This window comes from Poromitra crassiceps (genome assembly GCF_964638095.1).
Source record: "Poromitra crassiceps genome assembly, chromosome: 2".
In the NCBI taxonomy this organism is placed as follows: Eukaryota; Metazoa; Chordata; class Actinopteri; order Beryciformes; family Melamphaidae; genus Poromitra; species Poromitra crassiceps.
In genome coordinates, this window is record NC_139624.1 from 15,648,232 (window position 1) to 15,675,953 (window position 27,722).

The 27,722-nt window shown below is 45.8% G+C and overlaps 1 protein-coding gene across 1 annotated transcript; it reads left to right on the forward strand.

Moving 5' to 3' along the window:
• Positions 1 to 3,433: 3,433 nt before the first annotated feature.
• On the forward strand, positions 3,434 to 18,559 carry tmem200ca (transmembrane protein 200C-a; the record flags this gene model as incomplete). The annotated part of the gene is made up of 7 exons (XM_083661117.1): positions 3,434 to 3,534; positions 6,019 to 6,253; positions 8,671 to 8,725; positions 9,880 to 9,940; positions 15,765 to 16,193; positions 17,616 to 17,865; positions 18,140 to 18,559. The coding sequence occupies 7 exons, from the start codon at positions 3,434 to 3,436 to the stop codon at positions 18,557 to 18,559; spliced, it is 1,551 nt and encodes a 516-aa protein (XP_083517243.1).
• Between the last annotated feature and the right edge of the window lie 9,163 nt (positions 18,560 to 27,722).

Sequence of the window (27,722 nt, forward strand, 5' to 3'; positions counted from 1 at the left end):
ATGACATCATCAGTCATGTCATAAGATGGTTTTGGTCAATAATGATGTCACTGATGAGATCACTGATGATGTCACATCATCAGTGACATCACAATTGCTTGAGTGACATAACTGATGATGTCATATACATTGTGACATCATCAGTGACATCACAATTGCTCAAGTGACATCACTGATGACATCACTTCCAGTTGAGTGACATCACTTCTGGGACAAAAATTGCAGAGAGACTGAGATTGCCCACTTGCTCCCTTTTATAAGATAGATAGATGGTGGCTCTTGCAAAGATGTTTTTTCCAATGTGACTCCTGAGTAGGGCAAGGTTGCGTGCCACTGCTCTAGAGCCTCGGGTTGAGTATCTCTTGTGGAAGAGCTAGACAGGCTTTTGAGAGTGAACTATTTCAATATCAGATTGTCATTACGTTAAAGACCGCCAGAGGTCGACACAGTGGCTCAGTGGTAGTACTGTTCCCTCACAGCAAGAAGGTCCTGGGTTCGAACCCCGGTCCATCCCAGGTCCTTTCTGTGTGGAGTTTGCATGTTCTCCCCGAGTTCGTGTGGGTTTTCTCCAGGTGCTCTGGTTTCCTCCCACCATCAAAGACATGTATGTTAGGGTTAATACTCCTTATTACTTACTTACTCCTGTCAGTGCCCCTGACCAAGGCACTGGCAAAATAACTGCAGTTGGTCCCCAGGCGCTGCACTGCGGCTGCCCACTGCTCCTAGTTCTAGGAAGGTTCCTAGTAGAGGATGGGTCAAATGCAGAGGATAAATTTCCCCATGGGGATAAATAAAGGATAACTTAACTTAACTTAACTTAAGGTAGCTGCTACTTCCTGGTTACAGCTCCCGACTCTGGCGTATGCAGTGCATGCATTCACTTACTGTACACAACCGCAAGAGGTCGCATTCATCGTTCATTTTAACCACTTGGAAAATCGACCAATGTTTTAGTTTTCCTTGTGAGGATGGAGAGACAACAGCAGAAACTGAAGCTTTTACTGGAAAAACAGTTTGACAACGTATCTCACATGCTGTGACCTTCTGTTAGTGACCTCAATCCTGTCTGTCTGTCTGTCTGTCTGTCTGCCTGCCTGCCTGGCTGTATGTCTGCCTGCCTATCTGCCTGTCTGCCTGCTGCCTGCCTGTCTTCCTGCCTGTCTGTCTGTCTGTTTGTCTGATGATGAAAGGGGATGATAATCAATTTAAAACACAGAGAGAGAGAGAGCACCAGTCTCACATCCAAGGAGTCTCCACAGGCAGACCTGCTTAGCAGCCCCAGGAAAGGCAGTAATGTCATGCAGAAGCCACTGGTGCTATCTCCTTTACTTTAGTAAACAATGGTCCAGTGCATCCTATGCTAAAGGAGCTATTAGTGCATCCTATGCTTAAGGAGCTAACAGTGTATCCTATGCTAAAGGAGCTAACAGTGCATTTTATGCTAAAGGAGTTAACAGTGCATCCTATGCTAAAGGAGCTAACAGTGCATTTTATGCTAAAGGAGCTAACAGTGCATCCTATGCTAAAGGAGCTAACAGTGCATTTTATGCTAAACGAGCTAACAGTGCATCCTATGCTAAAGGAGTTAACAGTGCATCATATGCTAAAGGAGTTAACAGTGCATCCTATGCTAAAGGAGCTAACAGTGCATTTTATGCTAAAGGAGCTAACAGTGCATTTTATGCTAAAGGAGTTAACAGTGCATCCTATGCTAAAGGAGCTAACAGTGCATCCTATGCTAAAGGAGCTAACAGTGTATATTATGCTAAAGGAGCTAACAGTGCATCCTATGCTAAAGGAGCTAACAGTGCATCCTATGCTAAAGGAGTTAACAGTGCATCCTATTCTAAAGGAGCTAACAGTGCATCCTATGCTAAAGGAGCTAAGTCAGGAAGCATTGTAGCACCTGTCCTTAACGTCAATTCAAACAGCTCTTATCATGAATGCCACTTACGCTGCGTTCCGGACAACTCGAAACTCAGGATTTTCCGACCTACTAGAAAAAGTACACTGCCGGATTTCCTCCTTGTAAACTTGGGGAGGGAGGCTCTACCCCAACTTCACAGAGAATCAGTTGTCTGACGTCACCCAACACACAACAGTGTTGTGCCCTTGGAACACTTAGAGGTCGGAAATCGGAATTTTCAACTGTGAAATTGGGACCTCCGAGTTGTGTGGAACGCAGCGTAAGATAGTTCCAACTAGTCATTTCACTCAGTGAAGAACCTTCCTAAGCAGAAAACTCATTTAATCCCTCACCTTCACTTCACTCTAGTCTAGGAAGCATCTGTACACTACAGGGACTGACAGTGACCTCTCTCTCCCCTCTCTCTCTCTCTGCTCTCTCTCTCTCTCTGACTCTCTCTCCCCTCCTCTCTCTCTCCCCTCCTCTCTCTCCCCTCTCTCTCTCTCTCTCTCTGACTCTCTCTCGCCTCCTCTCTCTCTCTCTGACTCTCTCTCTTTCTCTGACTCTCTCTCCCCCTCTCTCTCTCTCTCTCTCTCTGCCTCTCTCTCTCTGACTATCTTTCCTCTCCTCTCTCTCTCTCTGCCTCTCTCTCCCCTCCTCTCTCTCTGTCTCTCGCTCTGTCTCTCCCTCTCCCCATCTCTCTCTCTCTGACTCTCTCTCCCCTCCTCTCTCTCTCTCTGCCTCTCTCTCTCTGCCTCTCTCTCTCTCTGACTATCTCTCCCCTCCTCTCTCTCTCTCCCTTCCTCTCTCTCTCTGCCTCTCTCTCTCTCTCTGACTATCTCTCCCCTCCTCTCTCTCTCTCTCTGACTCTCTCTCCCCTGGTCTCTCTCGCTCCCCTCCTCTCTGTCTCTCCTTCTCCCCATCTCTCTCGCTCTGTCATTCCCTTTCCCCATCTCTCTCTTTATGACTATCTCTCTCTCTCTCTGACTCTCTCTCCCCTCCTCTCTCTCTCTCTCTCTGCCTCTCTCTCTCTCTGCCTCTCTCTCGCTCTGACTCTCTCTGCCTCTCTCTCTGTCTCTCCCTCTCCCCATCTCTCTCGCTCTGTCATTCCCTCTCCCCATCTCTCTCTCTCTGACTCTCTCTCTCTGCCTCTCTCTCTCTGCCCCTCTCCTCCTCTCTGCCTCTCTCTCTCTCTCCCCTCTCTCTCTCTCTCTCTGCCTCTCTCTCCTCTCTCTCTCGCTCTGACTCTCTCTCCCCTTCTCTCTCTCTGTCTCTCCCTCTCCCCATCTCTCTCTCTCTGCCTCTCTCTCTCTGCCTCTCTCTCCTCCTCTCTCTCTCTGCCTCTCTCTCTCGCTCTGACTCTCTCTCCCCTTCTCTCTCTCTGTCTCTCTCTCTGTCTCTCCCTCTCCCCATCTCTCTCGCTCTGTCTCTCCCTCTCCCCTCCTCTCTCTCTCTCTCTGACTGACTCTCAGTGAGGTGGTGGTGGGCGGGGCCTAGCCTGTTGAGCCGTCTGATTGCTGGGTGGTGATGATCGCGACAGGTGGCCTCCTGCGGTCCTACCGGCGGCAGGACTCGCTCCACTCCAAACCACGCACACACACACACAAGAGGAAGGCCAAGAAGAAGAGGTACACACACAGACACACACACGCACACACGCACACGCATACACACACACACACACAGGCACGCACACACACACACACACACACACACACACACACACACACACACACACCTGTCATTTTGAATGCCCCACTGTACAAAATAATTGTGGGTACAAGTTCCGGTTTAACGTGACTTAATGTTGCAGCTTGTCATTTCCTTTGTTATACTCTGGCTGCAGACCCGAATTATAAACCGGAAACTGGAGGACGTTATAAAAGTTATACTCTAAATATAGTCACCTTATAAACAACTAAACAACGCTGGAGGTCCGTATGGAAACAGTGTTACTCGAAATGGTTAAAAGTTAAATCAATTTGGTCATTTAGTGGCGTTTTACTGCCATGTATCATAGCTAGCTAGCCGCTAACATTAGCCACAGTAGGCTGCGCACTGCGCTCTTAAAGGGATATTTATCGACGAGATTTTTGCCAAGCTGGACCTGATTAGTGATTTGCTCCGTTCGCCCAGACGGGTGTCAAGCTGTCAGCAACAAGGCTGGGAGGATCACACTGGAAGAAAAACGCATAGGCATCATAGAGAGCCCCAGGAACGAGTCCGGAAAACATCGATGCTAACACTTCCTGGTTCTTCAGTTTCTGCCTATGGGATTTTTGAATGGGTTTTTGCCGCGATGCTTCTAATAAGGTCTCTGGGCAACGCAAGCTTAATCAAACGCAAACCAGTGTTCAGTAGGATAATCTTCACACATGAGGACCACTTTTATGAGTTTTGAAGCTTTTACGTGCCGTTAAAAGGGCGGCTAGCTAGCAAATGGCTAAATGAGACTACACTGTTAAGTCAACGGGGATATTATACGTCAATAACGTCATCACTTCAAAGGACGAACACGGAAATTCTCTTTCCCTCACCTGGTTCAGCCCGGGGTAATCAGTGCACAGCATCACATCAACAACAGTCCAGGTTGAGTGGTGACGTGACGGGGAAGCCTATGCGACACTGTGTGTAGTCCTGGATTAGCTTAGCACAAGCTTTTTACTTCTAGGGCTCGCATTTACGCTTCAAAACTCATGAAAGTGGTCCTCATGTGTGAAGATTATCCGGCTGAACACTGGTTCGCGTTTGATTAAGCTTGCGTTGCCCAAAGACCTTATTTGAAGCATCGCGGCAAAAACCCATTCAAAAATCCTATTGGCAGAAACAGTGAAGAACCAGGAAGTCCGGGACTTCCGCGTTCCGACTACAAAAATACGTCATCCCTGGGGCTCTCTATGGCCGCAAGAAATAAGGAGAGTAGATGTAGATGTAGATGTAGATAGATTTATTGTCACTCCATGGTACAAGTATCACGTGTGAAATTCTGCTTGGTTCGCTCTCAGAGTCGGAGAGCAAAACCGTGTCGCCATTGAACAGCGCCAGCATAGGACAATGCATTTAAATGAAATACACTCAGATTATTTCACATTATTACTAGTTTGAGAAGTAATAAAGGCACACTTCAATATTATACAATACATATACATTTGTTGTAATATGTACAGGATTACCAGCAAACACCACAACGCAAAAGGCTGCGATACACGGCGCCACTTTGGTCATGGGAGGGAAAGGGGCGGTTGGGAGGAGGAGGAGGAGGAGGCAAAGTGAACTTCACTTCCTGCTTCAGCACTGTACCAGAGATTTTCTTCCACCATTTATTTTCCCATAGACATTTCATAAAATGCTTATAAAAAGAGTTTTACTTGGTCAAACCAAACGGTTCAGCTATATTTAGAATCGGGAGAGACCATAGAACATTTCACAATGACCAAAATTTTAAAAATCGAAAAACTATGTTCTTTCTTTTATTTTCTTGAAACGAGCCCCAGCCCGGCCCGAACCCCATCTATGCATAAAAAAATAGAGCTCAACAGTCAGTCACATGACTTTTCGTGACACCTTGCCCCGGAAGTAAGTTCCCCATTCATTTTCTCCATAGACATTTGGAACAATCCTTATATAATGAGTTTTAAGGCTGGAACCAAGCCAACCCGTGACCTACTGAATCATGAGTGACCATAAAACATTTGGTTTGAGCAAGAACAAAAAATAACAATGGGGGGAGGCGGGATCGAATGAATGGGGAACTTTCTTCCGGGCCGGGAAACGTCCCAAAAAGTCACGTGACTGTAACTCTATTGGTCAAACCCGAGTCACGTGACTGTAACTCTATTGGTCAAACCCGAGTCACGTGACTGTAACTCTATTGGTCAAACCCGAGTCACGTGACTGTAACTCTATTGGTCAAACCCGAGTCACGTGACTGTAACTCTATTGGTCAAACCCGAGGGGCTTGCAGCTCTCTCTGAAGCACGAGGCAGCTTGTTCATTTGGAAACTGAATAATGAAGAAAATAAATGAATGAACGCTCTCTCTCTCTCTCCCCCCTCTCTCTCTCTCTCTCTCCCCCCTCTCTCTCTCTCTCTCTCTCCCCTCCCCCCCTACAGGAGGAATGAGGTAGTGGTGGTGAAGGGGAAGTTGAAGTTGTGTTCGGTCTCTGGGGTGGTGGCGGCGTTCGGCATCATGGTCCTGCTGGTGGGCGTGGTCATGGCGGCTCTGGGCTACTGGCCTCGAGACGGCCTGTTCTTCTCCGGCCAGCCACAGGAGGGCGCCGCACTGCCGGCTATGGCAGCTAGTACCAATACTGATACTGATACTGTGTCTGATATCGTGTCTGGCAAGGTGAGCAGATATATGCAGCCATCAGGCCCGTAGCCAGACTTTGAGCAATACCGAGGTCATTTTACCGTGGTGTGGGGGGTCTGGGGGGGCTGTGCCCCCCCTCAAATTTTTTTTGTCATTTTTAAAGCCAAATGCTTCAATCTGGTGCACTTTGACAGCAACATGTAGAGGCTAGATCTATAAAGAACTACACACATCATATTAGATTAATATCATCTTTACTGTGCTATTGCTTTACCATTACACATTATGGTGGTATGGTATATTTTTTATATACCATTAAAAATAAATCTCTCCCCACATATATTCTGCATACAGGTCACATATGGTAGTTTGTAGAATACTGCTGGATTAAATACGATGGCACATCTACACCAACATCACTTACAGCTGGGGAGAACGCAAGTACAAAGTAACATTTGCTTTGTAGCATTGTAGGCATAAACAAAAGTAGGCGGCTATTTACTGTAGCTGCTGACAACTGGCGCTTGAGGAACCTCTGAGAGCAGTCGAGATCGAGATCATCTGAAGAGAGGGCAGTCCATGTTCATGTAGAATCACTGAAATTACATGAATTGGCCTAAATGAATGTTGATTGTTGAGAACACACCATCTATTACAAACATGAATGGCCTCAAATAAGTAATGTTTCAAAGATTCTCTAGCATAGATGCTACTTACCTTTTTATTGCAACTGGTGGTTGAGGAACCCCCTGAGAGCAGTGGAGATCATCTGAAGAGAGGGCAGTCCATGTCCATGTAGAATCACTGAAATTACATTAATTAGCCTACATGAATGTTGATTGTTAACACACCATCCATTATAAACACATGAATGGCCTTAATGTTTTAAAGATTATCCAGCATAGATGCAACCTGCCTTTTCATTGAACGCCAATGCTATTCTTCTGTGTCCAGAGGCATCCCAGCGCTTGAGAACTTTTTCAGGATCCAGAGCTCTTCTTCTATGCACATGTATCATTGCAAGTCCAGATAGCCTCTCATGTTTGATGGAATCTTTTCATGGTCTATCTGTGTTAGTGAAGAAAGCAAACACATCCACGGTCAATTGATATTCATGTGTGAATACCAGCCTCTGCTAGGATAATCTAGCAATGAAAAAAGAGGGGACCTCATTTCAAGATTTATTTCAACCATTTACACACACTGAATTGAAAGTAAAACATGTCATTGACGGTCTACTGAAATGAATGTTTGAATTAACTAGCGTTAGTTAGCAGTAGTAGCTGCCCTCCCGCCCACCGCACTGCTAGGCTTCATTCATTCATTTTAACGTTACTTTTATGCAAGCACAGGCTGTTACTTTCATGCAAGCACAGGCTGTGCTTGCATGAAACTTGAAAGTAACGTTAAAATGAATGAACGGTCTACCATTGAAATGAATGTTTGAATTAACTAGCGTCCCGCCCACCGCACACTGCTAGGCTTCATTCATTCATTTTAACGTTACTTTCATCATGCACAGGCAATGCCTATTACTAATTCTAAGACACAGTTACAAGAAGCAAGCAAGCAGCCCACACTGTTACCTCAGGTCGCTGTATATTCCTTCCTCCTGACACACGCTGGCTGCACAGTCACTGCTGACAAAATACTGCCGAAGATCGTCTATGATGACTTGACCACTCACTCCATCACCCGAAGCAAGCATTAGTACTGGCCGTCCCACAAATTATGCACCGCGTCGACCAAAAGATCGTCTATTGAGAAGAGGAGTCACTCCATCATAATTTTGGCGTTGTAATATCTTTGCCGCACGAATATCAAGTTATTTTTGGTCGGAAAGAATACCGAGGTCATGACCTCGGTATCCACAATGGTGGCTACGGGCCTGGCAGCCATGTTTTGCCCTATAGGCAGGCAGCTGCAGTGGCAGCTGTGACATCACGAGCACACGACAACAATGCTCCGCTTCCAAGGCAAAAACAAAGCCTTGGCCTCGTATTATCAGCTGTTATTTATCGGCAAAAATGTCATTATCTGAATCATGAATAATAACGGATAATGGCCACATTGGCCGATAATTTATCAGTCCGATAAATATTGTGCATCATATATATATACTAGGCATCTCGCGCATTACGTGCGCTCAATTCCTAGGCTCACCCATCCTGCAGCTCGCCCAGCTGGCCCTGCAGCTCGCATTCGCAGCTCGGCCGCTGATCACTGATGATGTGTGTCTGTCTCTTGTGTGTGCATGTGTGTGCCTGTCTCGTGTGTGTGTGTGTGTGTGTGTGTGTGTCTCTTGTGTGTGTGTGTGTCTTGTGTGTGTGTGTGTGTGTGTGTGTGTGTGTGTGTGTGTGTGCCTCACTGATGATGTCACAATTTATGACATCACTGATGACATCATCACTGGGACTTTGTGTGTGTGACATAAGAAGCTGTGCACTCTCCAGGCTGTAGCTTTAAGTAAGCCCCCGCTCAGCAGTGACGTCTCGGTGTTTCTTCTGAGTACTGTATCGAGTCATAATAAATGTGTAGTGCTGCACCGTTACCCGGTCTCCATCCTCAGTCTACTCCAGTAAATACATCACATGGTGTCAGAACGCTACCCTCGCCTTCAGAAGTGGACGGCCCTGCTAATACCACACACTATTGTTGATGGGCAATCATGAAGTGCTAACGAGCCCAGCTAACGAGTGCTAAGTGGAGGTACTTTTGTTCTCAGGACCTGTTGGACATTTCGGCATATTGTTTTGAGCCAGTCCGTAGGAATGCAGGCATTAACACCTCCACTGTGTGAGTGAATGTATGACATCACTGATGATGTCATCAGTGGGACAGACAGACAAACAGAGTCCTAGCTCCCTTTTATATACTGTATAGTAGGGACCTCGCTCACCGAGCTGGCCCTGCAGCTCGCCAAGCTGGCCCTGCAGCTCGCATTCGCAGCTCAGCCGCAATGAGACCAGCATCACTGATGATGTCAGATTTATGACATCAGTGGGATGTATGACATCACTGGGATTTATGGCATCACTGATGATGTCACAGTGGGATTTATGACATAAGACAGGCCTTTATTTCTTTATTTTTATTTCTCCTTCATTTATTTGTTTGATAAGTACATTTGCTCATATTTCAGTACCAAGTCTTCTTGTTTTCTGATCTGCTTCTGATGGGGTTTGTTGGATAGCCGATGTTTTTGTTACTGCAATGCATTACAATAATTACGGTCGGTAATCGACGATAGCATGCTCCAGAGACTATTGCCGGCCGAGCCATCTGCCATCCAGTTTGTGGTACTTGTATCTAACGCTAACAGGTACCAAGAGTTTACCGGTATCCATCATTGTTTTTTTGCCTTTGTTTTTTTCCGCCTGTATTTTGGGCCAACCTTTATTTGTTTGTGTCATCCCACCCCCCCCGGGCATAATCGTCTTTTAATTGGCCACTATTAGAGGAAATACGGTAATCTGAATGCACACAGTAATCACATTTAGTATGTTTAGTATGCTTGAAATAAACCGTTTTGAATGTTGAACACAACTCTCACTCCTTCCAGATAAGAAAGACAGAGGAGAGAGGAGGAGAAAGAGGAGGAGGACGAAGAGGAAGAGGAGGGAGCACTGTTTTTAATGGGCCAAAGAGCGTTAACGGGACAGAGAGCGTCAACGGGACGAGCCGCCAACTTCCACGAGGATTCTTGGAGGAATTCCTGGATAGGTACTGTACACACACGCGCACACACACACACACACACACACACGCACACACACACACACACACACACATACACATACACACCTTTTAGACTCAAATCTGTTGCTTTCATGGGCCAGACAAACAGACGGAGGAGCCCAGCCTGGCTCTGCTGGCTGGGGGCGGGGCTGAGTCTCAGTGAGATCTCAGAGTGATGCGCTCAACTCAAAACAGCTGAACCCAACAGGTTCAAAAAGACATAAAGAAAACCAGCACTCACTAATATTAATGACAACACGCTGCAGCTTCCATACACAAGTAGAGACTGAAGAGTGGATTAGGGAGGGTTTTCTTTTATTGCAGAACTGAAAAAGTCATGACCTGCTGAGAGTCTCCAGTCTACAGCTTCACTCCTGAATCCTGCAGGCCATTGTCGCTCAGGTCTAGCTCTCTCAGACGGGGGGTTGGACTTCAGAGCTGAGGCCAGTGAAGCACAGCAGCTCTCTGACAAGCTGCAGGACCTCAAACTTAGTAAAGCATGTAATGCCTATTATAAAACGGCTCTCTCAAATCAAGCAATCTGATTGGTTCACAGCCATTGTATAATTCCAGTAACCGAGTTCAATAACCCATGGCCATGGGTTATTGGTTGCCATGGCAACTCTCTTACTAAGAGAGTAATAATAAGGCTTACCTCAAATGACAACGTAGAAAAAAAAATGGCGGAGACAGCTGTCAGATCCTTGTGAATCGATCTTCGCTTATAACTTTACTAATACTTCGCAGAAAATGATGTTTTGTACAAGAATAGATGCGGGCTAATGTCTTCTTTGCAAAAGAAAGGCTGTTAACCCCGCATTTAACTCCGCATTTAACCCCGTAACGTTAGTTGGTGTCAGCTTTGCAGAGAGCATTCAGCTTCTCAACAAGCGCTGAGAATGCAGCGCTGCGGCTCGAGCTGCCTGTCGGGGTTTCCAGAAAAATCTCAGCTACTCAGCAAGCGCCAGGATTGGCCAATGTCAACTTCAGTCTCCAGAACGATCCAATCAAATCACCCGCATGTTCTTGCGGTCCCGCCTTACAGTAGTGTTTCAACTGACTCTATCAGAATGACATGCCAGTCGGAGTCCGACTTATAGTATTATTATTATTATTATATTATCATACTTGGAAACCGTTTTATAAAAGCAATATAGCACTCGAGCAGCGTGTGTTGTGGAATATATCCCGCTGATAAACTGTTATCCCACGAGGCCGCAGGCCGAGTGGGATAACAGTTTATCAGGGGGATATATTCACCACAACACACTTGCTCTCGTGATATATTGCTTAATTATACACTAGACAACTTTGAAAATCTCCACAGATTATGAAAAGACGGGGGAGTATACACTACCTGACTGGTTCCTGAAGATTTTTTATGACGACTGAAAAACTGGGGGTCATACAATACACGACGTAACACATCGTAACGTAACATTGTGATGTCTGTCAGCACCCCCCCCCCCTCCTCCGTCCGCAGTATAAGAGTCATGTGCGGCGCACATTGCATAAATGTCTAGCACGCAACGCATTTACCAACCCGTGCTGAAACATCATTATCTACCTCTACTTATTCGCACTGTCACAGACACAACCCTGCAGTTAAAGCCACACCTTTAGAAGTATTACAGTATTATACAATCTAATAACAGCAATATTAAATAGTATAACACAACCATCCCTCCTCCGTTACAACGATGACATCGTCCATCGTCAATTTTTTACCCTGGACATCATGATTATTCAAGTTTGTAGACATCGTCCAACACTACACACTACATGACTTGTCACAGCAACTGAGCCCAACTAAACCCAGCAAACTCACGTGAAAACAATGAGCTCTTGCGGCTACTAACCATACGGAAGCTAGACGATTTTACCGTCAAAATAAAAGCGCTAATTCATTACTGCATGACTCACTACGGGTTAAAATTGACTTTTCAAAGGCACAACATTATGTTCATTTAAAACTCTGCAAATCTTTTTGCTTATTTTCTCTTTGGTATTTTGGCTCACACAAAAAAAATTGTAACAGGAAGTTTCCATTTTATTCTGGCTGACTTGACAACTGTGAGCAAACTGCTTTTAGCGTGTTGTCTTTGATGTTGTAATCGAGTCTTCCACTCGGGCCTCTATTATTCACATGTGCCATGGTATCAGAAACATGTATTATTCACATGTGCCATGGTATCAGAAACATGTATTATTCACATGTGCCATGGTATCAGAAACATGTATTATTCACATGTGCCATGGTATCAGAAACATGTATTATTCACATGTGCCATGGTATCAGAAACATGTATTATTCACATGTGCCATGGTATCAGAAACATGTATTATTCACATGTGCCATGGTATCAGAAACATGTATTATTCACATGTGCCATGGTATCAGAAACATGTATTATTCACATGTGTCATGGTATCAGAAACATGTATTATTCACATGTGCCATGGTATCAGAAACATGTATTATTCATATGTGCCATGGTATCAGAAACATGTATTATTCACATGTGCCATGGTATCAGAAACATGTATTATTCATATGTGCCATGGTATCAGAAACATGTATTATTCACATGTGCCATGGTATCAGAAACATGTATTATTCACATGTGCCATGGTATCAGAAACATGTATTATTCACATGTGCCATGGTATCAGAAACATGTATTATTCACATGTGCCATGGTATCACAAACATGTATTATTCACATGTGCCATGGTATCACAAACATGTATTATTCACATGTGCCATGGTATCACAAACATGTATTATTCACATGTGCCATGGTATCACAAACATGTATTATTCACATGTGCCATGGTATCAGAAACATGTATTATTCACATGTGCCATGGTATCAGAAACATGTATTATTCACATGTGCCATGGTATCAGAAACATGTATTATTCACATGTGCCATGGTATCAGAAACATGTATTATTCACATGTGCCATGGTATCAGAAACATGTATTATTCACATGTGCCATGGTATCAGAAACATGTATTATTCACATGTGCCATGGTATCAGAAACATGTATTATTCACATGTGCCATGGTATCAGAAACATGTATTATTCACATGTGCCATGGTATCAGAAACATGTATTATTCACATGTGCCATGGTATCAGAAACATGTATTATTCACATGTGCCATGGTATCAGAAACATGTATTATTCACATGTGCCATGGTATCAGAAACATGTATTATTCACATGTGCCATGGTATCAGAAACATGTATTATTCACATGTGCCATGGTATCAGAAACATGTATTATTCACATGTGCCATGGTATCAGAAACATGTATTATTCACATGTGACATGGTATCAGAAACATGTATTGTGTGAAGAATGACTCGCTATTCGATTGCTTTTGCCTGACTGCATCAGAGTTTTTCAGTTTGACAGGATCTATTAAGCATGTGAGTTGTTGATGAGTAGTTTACACTACGCGACTGTCTCCAGAGTTGGCTTGAAAATTCTAACTTTTTTGTTTTTTTGCATGTTTTTTTTGCATGTGTGTTTTTTTAAGCGGGGGGTTCCTATCTGGAGGAAACCGCAGGGGAGCACGGGGAGAACATGCAAACTCCAGTCCGCACTGAGGACATGGGGATGGGGACACACCCTCAGAGCCCACAGCGTCCCAGGCGGGAATCGAACCCAGGACCTTCTTGCTGTGAGGCGACAAGTGCAAGTTCACACTTCACAAGAGCTAGCTCACAGTTCAGCTCACGCAGATTAAAATGAACTAGTTCACGTTCATAGTTCACAATTTTGAACTTTGAACTAAGCTCACAGTACCAAAAAATGAGCAGTTCAGTTTAGTGTTTTCCCCCCCATCATTTAGTGCATGTAAAAGTAGGTCTTCCGCTTATATATATATATATATATATATCGTGTATATACAGGTATATACCGTGTGTATATATATATATATACCGTATATATATATATATATTGTAGCGACCCGGGGTTTTACATGTAATGTGGTGATTCGGGGGTGTAGCTAGGAACTGATGTGTGGGGTGGTTCCTGGGGGGAACGGTGTGTAAGTGGCACTTCCTGTCTCGTGGTGATGCCAGTCTGTATATGTGAGAAGCTGGAGTAGACGTGTGTATAGCTAGCAGCGCAGCTACCGCTAGGAGCTATGAGTGTGAGCCAAGAATAAAAGCCTGTACCAACGATAAGTCTCCTGGTTCCTGAACGAATACGTGAATCGTTACTATATATATATACCGTATATATATATATATATGCATATAAAAAAAACACGGGAAAAAAAAAACACGATTTCAGACGGACAAGCCCGTCTTTGTTGTCACACGATTACAATCAACACATGCACGGAGGGCCACAACACACACATGCTGACGGTGGCCGGTGAAATTTGTCCTCTGCATTTAACCCATCCTGGCTTTGTCCTTTCCTCCGGGGGGCAGGCCAGGAGCAGTGGTCGCTTTTTCTCGTACAGCGCCCGGGGACCGACTTCGGATGTTGTCGTCACTGGTCAGATGACGATGACGATCTGATCTTCTGCATGTTTTTAATGGGGGGGGGGGGGGGGTTATATACGGAGGAACCCCCCTGGGGGAGCACGGGGAGAACATGCAAACTCCACACAGACAGAAAGTCCCTTACGACGAGATACCCCACCTGGGCAGTAGGCACTGAAGATATGGGGGGGAACACAACCACAGCGCCCACAGTGTCCCAGGCGAGAATCGAACTCAGGACCTTCTGACTGCGAGGCGACAGCTCTACCACTGAGCCGCCGTATATATATATGCATTCACTAGACAGGCTGCTGCGATTAGCTCTGGCGGCCGTACTTAACGCTTCCTGGTGGGATCTGCCGCTAGAAGTGGGTAGACGCAAAGCCGTCTGAAGTGTGTGTCAGCCGTGTCAGCTTTGTGTCTACTCTGACAGAGTCTGAGCCCCCCGTAGGCAGAGCAGGGGAGGGAACAGAGAGAAGCAGAGAGAGGGAAGCAGCCTAGCGAAATGACAGCAAAACCGGTTTTATTCTTATGTAAATTACCACGCCCACGTAAACACAATGGGCAATTATCGAGGTAAGAAGAGAGCGAGAAAAAGAACGATAAGAGTGCCGTTCACTCCCCCAGGTGTTAGCAACGCTCACCGTACGTTCAAAAAGGCAGCGCTCAGCTCACCGTTCACCAAAATAACGATAATTTTAGCGCGTTCATGCACAACACTAGCGACAGCGCTACCACTGCGCCACCGTGCAGTACACACTTGATGATTAGAATTTGTACCCATCATACACTAACAGACTTTGGTGCCGACTGGCCACAACAACTGCAGACTAGTGTAGACAAAGACAGACTGAGCCCAACTGGAAATCCTGTGTAAAATCAGGGGCATTATCTTGTAGTAACCTCAGCTTAATAAGGGGTCATCCCTATCCCTATGTTCCCCGGGTCCTATGTTCCCCGGGTCCTATGTTCCCCGCTTTTCCCAAATGGTGTCCACCCGCTATGCCGACCACCCGCAATGCCGACCTTAGGTTTAGGCGTGGGGGTGGGAGAGGCTAGGTTTTGGGTTAGGGTCTGGGGGAGGTTAGGTTTGGCGTGGGGGCTGCGAGAGGTTAGTGAAAAACGGGGAATATAGAACCCGGGGAACATAGAACCCGGGGAACATAGACATGATCCCCTTAATAAAGGATAGCTGCTTGGATTCATACGGGGTGCGGAGCCTAGTGCTGCCACATACGTCTGAAGAACTATGACTACAATAGTCTTTCTCTCTCTCGCTCTCTGTCTCTCTCAGGTATCTGTATTCTGATAGGCTGAAGGTGTTCGGTCCTCTCATCATGGGAATCGGTATCTTCCTCTTCATCTGTGCGAATGCCGTTCTGCACGAGAACCGTGACAAGAAGACCAAAGTAATCAACCTGCGAGACATCTACTCCACCGTCATCGACCTGCATGGCCGCCGCAAGATGGCTGCCGCACGCCGCTCATCCGCCAGTCCCCTCAACGGCCTCGTCAACTACGGCCAATCAAAGAGCCTGGAGGCTAAACCCAGACCACCGTACACAGCGTCGCTATTGGCTAAGAGGCGAGGAGGAGGAGAAGATGAAGGAGGAGGGAAGGGGCTGTTGTCAAGGCAACTGTCTCTGAGCAGCAGTGGGAGTAGAGGAGAGAGAGACGCAGTGTTCAGTATCTACCAGGAGCACAGAGACACGCCTCCTCCAAGGTTATTGCATTTTTCATTACTTTTTCCTCTCTTTTTTTTCAGGAAACTTTTAATTAGTTTTTAACCCATTAATGTCAACAGTGGAATTTTATGATTTCCTTTACAGCACTTACCTTTTTGCCTTTGTAAACTAAAATCAATTTGCACGATCTGCACGATATATGTGAAATAAAAAAATATATATATATTTTTTGTCATGTGTAGCCACAGTTTCCAAAGCAAATTTTGTCTTTCTGTCTAACTGAAAAAAGTCTGTGGGGATTTTCCTTAACATACTAAATATAGTCATTAGTCATTAATGGGTTAAAGCATTAAAAAAATGCTTAGTTTTAGTTTAGTTTGTATGTTTCAGTGTTCATCTTAGTCTTTTTTGTAATATGGGGTATTTGTCGAGGGGCGAGATTCAAAAAGGTCAGAAAAAGTATTGTGTAATAAAACTCAACAAAACTGTTTTAGGAGGGCTCCTAACCTAGTGCAGGGGTTCCCAACCTCTTTTGGCTCGTGACCCTACTTTGACAACACAAAAATCTAGGGACCCAAGACATTCAAATTCCGGTACACCATCGATAATATCATCAGTGACATCGTCAGTGATGTCACATAATATGTTTCTTTCCCCCCACAGAATTCTGACTTTAATCTAAGAATTCTGACCTTAATCTCAAATCTCAAAAGATTTTTTATCCCATTTTTATCCCCGGTAGTGCTAATTTTTTTTATTTATTTATCCTGGTTGCTGCTCCACCCTCTGCCGATCGGAGGAGAGCCGAAACTGGCTCCATGCTTCCTCCGAGACATGCTTTACCGGTAGGACATAGCACGTGGGAGGATCACGCTATTCCAATGAGTTCCCCTCCCTCCGAACAGGCGCCCCTAACGACCAGAAGAGGCACCACATCAGTGACCAGGATATTGCATGTTTTGGTGTGGGGTTCCTATATGAAGGAAACCCCCAGGAGGCACGGGGAGAACATGCAAACTCCACACAGAAAGGCCCTTTTGACGACCCCACCCGGGCGGTGGGCACTCGAGGACATGCGGATGGGCACGCACTCCTTCAGCGCTCACAGCGTCCCAGGTGGGAATCGGACCCAGGACCTTCTAGCTGTGAGGCGACAGCGTTTACCATTGCGCCACCGTGCCCCCATCAAAACTCTAACTTTTGTCTAAAAATTCTAACTCGGAATTCTGACTTTAATCTCAGAATTCTGACCTTATTCTCAGAATCCTGATTTAACGCAAATGTTTTTCGTACCTAGTTTTCATTATTACATTAGTTTAAATGTACTTTCAAACCAAATACAGGCAGTTAATGCAGGCTATCGTCCGGAAAAAAAATGAAAAAAATATTGTGTTAGTTTACATTAACGATAATAACCATGTCCTCCTCTCTCCTCTCCCTCTGCACCTCCCTCCTTGCAGCCACAGACACTCCCTCCCCCCCTGCTCCTCTGAGTTCACCTGGTGGGCCTCCTCCAGACAGAAGGAGGAGCTGAACTCCTTCACCCTGCCGTTCTGCAGAGCCAGAGCCTTGGCCCCTCCCACCCCAGAGAGGAGGCACTCCGTCCGGGTAGGAGGCTCGCCCGTTTCCTCCGCCCCGCAGAGGAGGCATTCCGCCCGGGCAGGAGGAGCCCGAGGTTGGGGGGGGCGAGCAGCGGAGAGACAAGAGGAGGTAGGTAAACATAGTTTGGGATTTTTCATAAGTTTTATTTCTATGTATTTTTATATTGACATATATATTTAAGTTTTTCCCGCGTGCGTTCATTTCTAGCTCGTGTGCTAACTTCTAGCGCGCTCCACATGCTCAACTGCAATTGTGCGCTGCCATAGAACCACCGGCCACCTTATTATAGTCACACTCACACACATGTTTAAACACATACACATGCAATCCCTACTGTAAGGCCAATGTCTCACTTTACTGGTCTCCTCTCTCCTCCTCTCAGAAGCTGACTGTCTCTCCTGACCTTCCCGGATCGTTCCGTGAAAACTCGACGGAGGCTTCTTGCAGTTTTACCGACCTCCACCGGGGGACGCCGGGGGCAGGGTCCCAGGCACTGGTCCTCCTCTCCTCCTCCTCACTCTCCCCCTCTCACCTGTCCCTCTCCTCGCTCGCCCACCTCCTCTCCTCGCCCACGCCCCCACCCCCCCGATCCAGGAGGCGGAGCTGCCCGGCCGGGTACAGCGAGCTGGGCGAGTCGTTTGAGTCGTCAGATGCCGTGACTTCCTGTCACGTGACATCAGAGTTCGCGGAGGAAGTGACATCACAGGGGAGGTATTCCAACAGGGAGAAGCTGAGGATCATGTCACAGACGGATTCCGAGAGAGAGGAGGAGGATCGCCACGGCGACCGGCCGGATGATTGACAGCACAACGTTAAAACAAACAAGGGTTTTTTAAAGGACAGGAGGGAATGTAACGCTGCGTTCGCGTCACCTCAGATTTTCCTTAAATGCGAGCCGCCGGCTGGGAGGAGCCGCTCCTGTGCGCCCCCCTGCTGCTAAGCGCAAGTCGGACGTGTGATTCCTACAGAGCCCGGGAGTGGCCATTGGGATGGAGAAAAAGTTATATTGAGTCCACGATTTACTGTAACGTGCGCACGTTTTAGTCCATGTGCGTTTTAGTGCAACTTAAAAGGCACCTTAGGTATTGCAGATAAGGCCTAGTAAGGATTTGGTCTGCACTGAATAGGCACATGTTCCCCCAAATATGGCAACATAATTAGCCACTTCACCTTTAGGCCATGTAAACACAATCAGGTGGCTGCAACACACCCTCAAACCACTCTTTTTCAGCTGAAAACCAATATGGGAAATGTACAGTACAGAGTACAGGAGCGGAGCTTGGAGCGAGCGAGGAGCGCAAGCAGGATTTGTCTGGAGCGGTGAGCGGAAGTGTGCGAAAGTTGGAGCGGTGCCAGATCACCATGGCGCTCTGGTACCGTCAGCTCACAACACCTGGAAGCTTCCGTGTCCGACCCAGAATGTTCTCTTCTTCTGTTACATGATTCACTTCTCCTTCCCTCTCTCTCACTCTGGGCAGTGCGCGCACTGCAGACCGGCTGCTGTGTGTCTGTTTGAGTCATGATAACACGCGCACACACACACATGACATGCAGAAAACCTGGAAGCACCACCTTCCCACAGGGTGTTTGGAGGTGTGGGTGTGTTTATTTGTGCTTTTCGAACACAACCGCTGTGAAACAATCAGAAAATAACTTTTAAATCCTCTACAATCGCCGACTTTGGTTTCCAATTGCCTTCTTGCCTTTCTTTCCCCCTTTGCTCGCTGCTGCTGCGGGGAGGAGGGGGAACTTGAAATGTGCGCCGTCTACTACAGCAGCCAACAAATCCTGGAGCGGAGCCGTGTGAAATCTGTGTTGAGCGTGGAGCGATATGTGGAGCGAGAGTTCCCATCCCTCAACTCCGCTCGTGAGCTCTGGTACAGTAGTAGTGTTGTCGATGTATTCAGGTCCCAATCCTGACATTTTAGTTCAAAGTATTTTAATTATATTGTGTTATAAATATGCATATAGTGACTGCCCTCTACTGGTTGAAACCTGGCTAATGCAATTGAATTTTGCTATTGGCTGAACTTGGTCCGGGTCTACGTATATCGTTCAAGTATATCTCACCAACCAACGGACGATGTCACTATTTCAAGGGCATGTTTTGGCAGTGTGTCCACACGTAAAGAGGAAATCGAGGGAATGAATTGTATTGATTGATTGATTGATTGTATCTTGTGCACACAGGGGAAATTGAACTCAGATTGCATATTGCGCGCACATTACAGTAAATCGTGGCCATGACATAAATTATTTTTCTCCCGCTGGCCACTCGTAGATTTCTTCATAGCTCCGATTTCTCCTGCTTGACATCACCAACTGCTGAAGTGTGACGTCACAGACGGCGAACACGATGTCATAACATCAAAATGATCGGTTATAATAACACGAATACAATCAAACGTTCTTACGAAAAGTGAACAACGTCAGCTGCAATTCAGTTGCGGTCGATTTTAAACTTGTAAATTAAACCAATAAACCTTACAATCGCCATCTTGGATTTGGGCATTCCAACGACTTGAACATGTTGAGTTGTAGCAACAAGTCTTCCTCCAACAGGATGTGACCATGAGTTCTGTGGTGACTAAATGATTGACAGCACAGCATTAAACCAAATCTTGTTTCTTTTAAAGGTGCATGTGTAAGATTTTGGCACAATTTTAGTTAAAACGTTCAAAATGAACAAAAATAATCAATAGGATCTTGAGAAATAACAGCTTTGACGTAATGTAAACGATGTCTATGTATTTTGTTGCAGAGATATTTGCATGCTAACCAGCTAGCCCTGGCCCATCCTGTCTACCACTTGTACCTCAAGAAGCGATAGTGAGTCACTATAGCATCCAGTCTACCCTCAGTCCAACATGAGAGGAAGAAGTAGAGCTGACTCGAGGCTTTACTGCCATGGAATAAACTACCAAATCTTTCAAATGAACCCTACCTGGTTAGAAAGCTTGAATAATCCACTAATTAACAAACTAGGTTAGCCTAAATCTGTTTTTATAACAATACCTCCCGGAGTATGACGCTAAAGGTTTTAGCATTCTCAATTCACATGCATGAAACGTTTAGCATTTGAGCTAACGTTACTAACGCTACTAACGTGATTAATACAGATGTGGGCGATGTACTCCAGCCTGCCAGTAAATTTCAAACCAAATAATAATTTGAATTCTCAATCTAGCTAAAAGCACAGCAAAGTGCAGTGCATTGTTCCCACCACCCTCCCTCCCCTCCTATACGGAGGGTGGTAGGAGGTGAAATACTGCCCCCTATTGGTTTGGATCATGTGGCCAAAATGACACATTGCACCTTTAAAGAAATGTTCTCCATCCTGGTTGCTGAAGGTCCAACAGTCTCCAGGATTTCACTCCTCCCAAACGAGGATGTTAGTCAGTGAATGGGCTGCTGTGGTGATTGACCAGTTTATTGGAAACCTGCAGACTGTTGGAGAACCTTGGCTGAAAGGACAGCAGGTGACCAGAGAGTGCATAAGTAAAGCACACTCTGTTCCAGCTAGTGTCATCTTGAGACCTTTGATGACATCATTGTTCTGTTTGTTTGTTCTTGAGACCTTTGATGACATCATTGTTCTGTTTGTTTGTTCTTGAGACCTTTGATGACATCATTGTTCTGTTTGTTTGGTCTTGAGACCTTTGATGACATCATTGTTCTGTTTGTTTGGTTTTGAGAACTGAATTGCATGTTTTTCTTATTACAACTTGCAAGTTTCAAGTAGCACAATATTTTCAAAATGGATATAAAGTATTTTATTTTTTAATAAAAAACCCTTCCAACACTAATACACATCATATTACCAACCCATATCAAATGCCTCAGAAGAAATATTATAACTGTGCTAGCATGCCACACTCAATTTACACATGGCTTTACAGACATCATATTGACAGTCCAGACCACACAAAAAATTGTCTCGTAAATTTGTGACTTTGTGCGATTCCCAAGAACAGGTTTTTAGGTTACTATGCCTATGCAAAATCATGAATGTAAGTACCTCAATGCTGAAATCTAGTAATATACATTTTTTTTGTTAACATTATAATATACAGGGTTGCTGTTTCTTCGTAATCCAAGAGGTGGTGTAGACATGAAATAACTTTTGTCTTGAGTTACTATTTTTTTCCTGATCACCTCGCCAATTATGAACCCACCCTCCCGGACGACATAGGGTTCCTTCCCCACCTGCCAAATCCCACTTTAACCACTGGGTAAAATTCTATAGTTTTGAGTGTCAAAACATCGGTTTGATTTTAAGACAAAGTTGAAAACATTTAAACCTGAATTAATGCAATTTCAATTTGGAAATGTAACATGAGCAATACAGTCTGTGTGATGTCCTCTGCTGTTACGGTCTTCCCTGCAGATTGTATGTTATGGTCTTCCCTGCAGATTGTGTACTATATTGTGGTGGGTGAGAAGAGGCAGCAGAACTGAATGTTCGAACTTTATTTTTGCACAAAACATTTTTCAATCATGGTATTTTGATAGATAATTGTTGTGAGGTAGATCTCTGCCTTCCAGTTAGTTTAGCTGTGCTTCAGACAGAGGGCTGGAAACAGCACAGACAGCGACTGACAGACCTGAAACACTGTGGCTTTGCCTTGACTCACAGCACAACACACCACTTCAAGGTCACACAGCTCAACAGCTGAGGGAGCTGGATGTCCGTAATGTCTTCCTGTAAATACAGTCCGTTTACCTTGTCTGGGTACTGCGTCTCCGGGTGTTGGGTCTCTGGGTGCAGGATGTCTGGGTGTTGGGCCTCCGGGTAGTGCAGGGTCTCTGGGTGCAGGATGTCTGGGTGTTGGGTCTCCGGGTGCAGGTGCAGGGTCTCTGGGTGTAGGATGTCTGGGTGTTGGGTCTCTGGGTTCTGGGTCTCTGGGTGCAGGATGTCTGGGTGTTGGGCCTCCGGGTGCAGGGTCTCTGGGTGTTGGGCCTCCGGGTGCAGGGTCTCTGGGTGCAGGATGTCTGGGTGTTGATTCTCTTATGGAATGCCATCCCTATCAATATTCAAGCACACAGTCTATCAATTTGAGAGCATGATTTATGAATTTCACGTTCAGATTTTGTAAGGCTTTCCCTCAAACCCCGCCCTCGCACTCAAATAGACTCTGCTCACACTTAGATCTGCTCTGCTTGTGCTCAAACTCGGTGCTTGCACTCAAATGTCTTGTTGCTTGGACAGATTTCCTGCCCTCACAGTCAAACTGCTTCTGTGCACTTGTAAAACGTCTGCTCTTGGATTTCTTCTCTGTGCTCTGATTTTTGTGTGCAAAAATCCTGTCAAAATTTTGCACACAAAAATCCAAGCGTAGAGAATAAATCCAAGAGCAGAAGTTTCAAGATCTCACAGAAGCAGTTTGAGTGTGAATGCAGGAAATCTGTCTGAGCATAATAGTTTTGAGTGCAAGCAGACAGTTTGAGGACAAGCGGAGCAAATCTAAGCACACACAGAGGCTATTTGAGTGTGAGGGGACGGGGTTTGAGAGAAAGCCTTGCAAAATCTGAATGTGAAATCCATAAATCATGCTCTCAAATTGATAGACCACAATAACAATACACAAACAAGACAAACAGGCTCAGACACAGGAAAGAACAAAGAAGGAAAAAAACACACATCAAGGATGTTCAACATGTTGCAACCAGCCGCATAAGCTGCTTGTGTTTGTAATAGATATTGTGCATGGGCTCCCACACAAGGGGTTCACGAGAAACCAGACAGGAGAGCCTCAGACACTATTCATTCTTAACTTCATCAAAGTAGGCCAAAAACGGGTCCCAAATAGTTGAGAACCTTTTAAGCGAGTTTGCTCTCAGGGACCCTGAGTCTCTCCATCTGTACAACAGAGATCATGTCCATCAGCCACACGTGAAAAGAAGGTGAAGAGGAGGACTTCCATTCCTTCAGAATGAGTTTTTTGGCGACAGTTGTCCCGAGTGTCAGAGATTCTGTAGGGAAGTTCAGAGAGGACTCTGAGCAGCCGAAGATGGCGAGCTCTGCCTCCGGTTGCAGGGCTGTTTTGTAGGCCCGTCAGTGAAGGGCAGAACCAGAAGGCATGGGATAGTGTGCCCTCTGACACCACCTGACAATAGACCACGCTCTTGGATATTGATAAGGATAGCATTCCATAGTTTGTGGGTGTTGGGTCTCTGGGTGCAGGATGTCTGGGTGCTGGGTCTCTGAGCGCAGGATGTCTGGGTGTTGGGTCTCTGGGCGCAGGATGTCTGGGTGCTGGGTCTCTGAGTGCAGGATGTCTGGGTGTTGGGTCTCTGAGTGCAGGATGTCTGGGTGTTGGGTCTCTGGGTGCAGGATGTCTGGGTGCTGGGTCTCTGAGTGCAGGATGTCTGGGTGTTGGGTCTCTGGGTGCAGGATGTCTGGGTGTTGGGTCTCTGAGTGCAGGATGTCTGGGTGTTGGGTCTCTGGGTGCAGGATGTCTGGGTGCTGGGTCTCTCGGTGTTGGGTCTCTGGGTGCAGGATGTCTGGGTGTTGGGTCTCTCGGTGTTGGGTCTCTGAGTGCAGGATGTCTGGGTGTTGGGTCTCTGAGTGCAGGATGTCTGGGTGTTGGGTCTCTGGGTGCAGGGTGTCTGGGTGTTGGGTCTCTGAGTGCAGGATGTCTGAGTGTTGGGTCTCTGGTTGTTGGATCTCTGGGTGCAGGATGTCGGGGTGTTGGGTCTCTGGGTGCGGGATGTCTGGGCGTTGGGTCTCTGGGTGCAGGATGTCTGGGTGTTGGGTCTCTGGGTGCAGGATGTCTGGGTGTTGGGTCTCTGGGTGCAGGATGTCTGGGTGTTGGGTCTCTGAGTGCAGGATGTCTGGGTGTTGGGTCTCTGAGTGCAGGATGTCTGGGTGTTGGGTCTCTGAGTGCAGGATGTCTGGGTGTTGGGCCTCTGGGTGCAGGATGTCTGGGTGTTGGGTCTCTGAGTGCAGGATGTCTGGGTGTTGGGCCTCTGGGTGCAGGATGTCTGGGTGTTGGGTCTCTGAGTGCAGGATGTCTGGGTGTTGAGTCTCTGGGTGTTGGGTCTCTGAGTGCAGGATGTCTGGGTGTTGGGTCTCTGAGTGCAGGATGTCTGGGTGTTGGGTCTCTGGGTGCAGGGTGTCTGGGTGTTGGGTCTCTGAGTGCAGGATGTCTGAGTGTTGGGTCTCTGGTTGTTGGATCTCTGGGTGCAGGATGTCGGGGTGTTGGGTCTCTGGGTGCAGGATGTCTGGGTGTTGGGCCTCTGGGTGCAGGATGTCTGGGTGTTGGGACTCTGGGTGCAGGATGTCTGGGTGTTGGGTCTCTGGGTGCAGGATGTCTGGGTGTTGGGTCTCTGAGCGCAGGATGTCTGGGTGTTGGGTCTCTGGGTGCAGGATGTCTGGGTGTTGGGTCTCTGGGTGCAGGATGTCTGGGTGTTGGGTCTCTGAGTGCAGGATGTCTGGGTGTTGGGCCTCTGGGTGCAGGATGTCTGGGTGTTGGGTCTCTGGGTGCAGGATGTCTGGGTGTTGGGTCTCTGAGTGCAGGATGTCTGGGTGTTGGGTCTCTGAGTGCAGGATGTCTGGGTGTTGAGTCTCTGGGTGTTGGGTCTCTGAGTGCAGGATGTTTGGGTGCAGTGGCCTGGGTGCATGATGTTTGGGTGCAGGGGCCTGGGTGCTGGGAGTTTTGATGCAATGTATTCTCTCATGAAATGTTCATAATTATGATATACGAAAACAGTTTTCCTTCAGTTTTGTGCATAATCCTACGAATGTCCAGGAACAAACGTAATCAGTCAGTGTGCCTCAGTGTGTGGTGTATTCACCTCAGTGTTCCTCAGCAGCACGACCGATTTGAAAACAAATCACATCCCAAAGGTCGGTTGTTATGGTTACGTTTAGACAAGTAGAACAACTTGATTAAGATTAAGGTTAGGATTTGGGTTAAATAAGAAAAACCTTTGTTAAACATTGAAATGTGGCTTACGGTGACTAGCTGTGTAGCACCTGGAAGGGTGAGCAGTTTCCTTTCAACGCCCTTGTTAACAGATGAGACCATTCAGACTGGCCACGCAGTACCCGTTTCAGTACCCGTTTCCGTATCTGGTTTATTTTTTTGCGCAAAACGCGAGCGATGTGTTAAGCCAGGCAGGAAGTCAGCACAAGTTGTGACCTGTCTGGTATGAATGGCTAGGCTCCTCCTGCTCGAGCTGAATTCATGCTTGGCAGACGCTTTCGGAGTTGGTGTGTTTGTTGGTGTGTTTGTACACTGGAGACCCCAGTCTCCAGAGTCAAAGGCTAAGCACACGCCCATCTGCCATCCTTTTATTTAAGGCACCATTATGTGGGTTATATTATAGTCAGTGTTGGGGGTAACTCATTACAAAAGTAACATATTACATGTAATATATTATTACTTTTAGCAGTAACTCTGTAATGTAACTTATTACTTATAGGATTTCAGTAATATTATACCAGTTACTTTGTCAAGTAACTCAAGTTACAAATTGAGTTACATTTGATTAAATCAAACCACATACCGGTACTTAAAAAAGATATAATCATTTCCTAATCAAACTGTGTTTTTATGCAATTAACCACTATAGATGACAATAACAAAAGAAAAGAATAACATTTCGAATTTTGGATTGTTTACACTGAAGTTCAAGGTGGTTTAAATTATTTTTCGGGATGTTCCGGGGCGGCAATGTCATTCTGCTGCTGCTGTTGTTTTGTTGAAAGTAATGCAAAAGTAGTGTAACGAGTTACTCTTCTACACAGAAAGTAATATTGTAAAGTAACATATTACTTTCAAATGAAAGTAACTAGTAATATGTAGTATATTAAATTTTGAAAGTAACTTGCCCAACACTGATTATAGTGCATTACTTTTCGTAGGTGTAAGTACGAACGGTGAATCAGGACAGCCTGCTCGGTGCAGGGTGTTTGTTTGCTGGGTGTGTGGGGGGGGGGTTCTGGGTGTTGGGTGAGGGTGGGGGGGAGGGCTCTGGGTTTTGGGTGAGGGGGGGGGGGGGGTCTCTGGGACTGGCAGCTGTTTGTAGAATTCCCGTTTGGTTTGAAATCTGGAATTACACTGTGTTGAATTATGGGATTCTGGACCTTTGATGATCTGGACTCACAGAACTCCAGACCTGGAACTGTTCAATTCCAACTGCATGGATTATAAAACTATGGAATATCGACGGCATGGATTATCGGATTATCGGAAGTGCCCGATGCAAAGTATGGAACTGTGGGATTAGCAGAAGTCCAACCGTTTGGATTTTATAACAAAGGCACGACTGGATGGACGTCACAAACTGTCAGTGGTGTGCATGACGGACTGGAGCTACAGTGACTGAGTCTTACAGGCTGTTTTTAGTCAGCTAGCTAGCTAATCAGTCGGCTAGGTGTTTAGCTAGCTAGTTGGCCAGTTAGTGAGCTAGCCATCTATTAAATAGATGTTATATTCCAAACTGCGGAAATATGAATATGATCATAAAGGGCATGGCTTCTGTCACATTCTCACAGTCGGAGTTACCTGACAAATAAACATTTCTATTGAAATCATTTAGACTTGAAGATTCTTACTTTACTTTCTGAGTTTGTTTTGACCCTCTAGTCCCGGGACAGTGCAGGTTTTCACTCCAGCCAATCAGACAGCAGCTCGTTAGGGTAAGTAACATGATCCTCCTCCCTGGGTGAAGGTATGCTAACAGTTTATTTAGCCCCAGCAGTTTCACCATTTATCCTTAATTCATTTAATTTGATCCTACTGGAACTTTAACAGCCAGTAAACTATTTAAAAAATATAATCTGACTGAATGAAGGAATTCAACCAATGTATGGAAATATGTTGCTACTTAAAATTCATCAATTGAAATTAACCAACATTTTCTTCACATCTGGTTTGGGAACAACACTCTTCTTTTGTGGTCAGTAAACCAGCTGCACTTCACTCCACTTGTTAGCAAACAGCTGTGTGGTGTGTGTA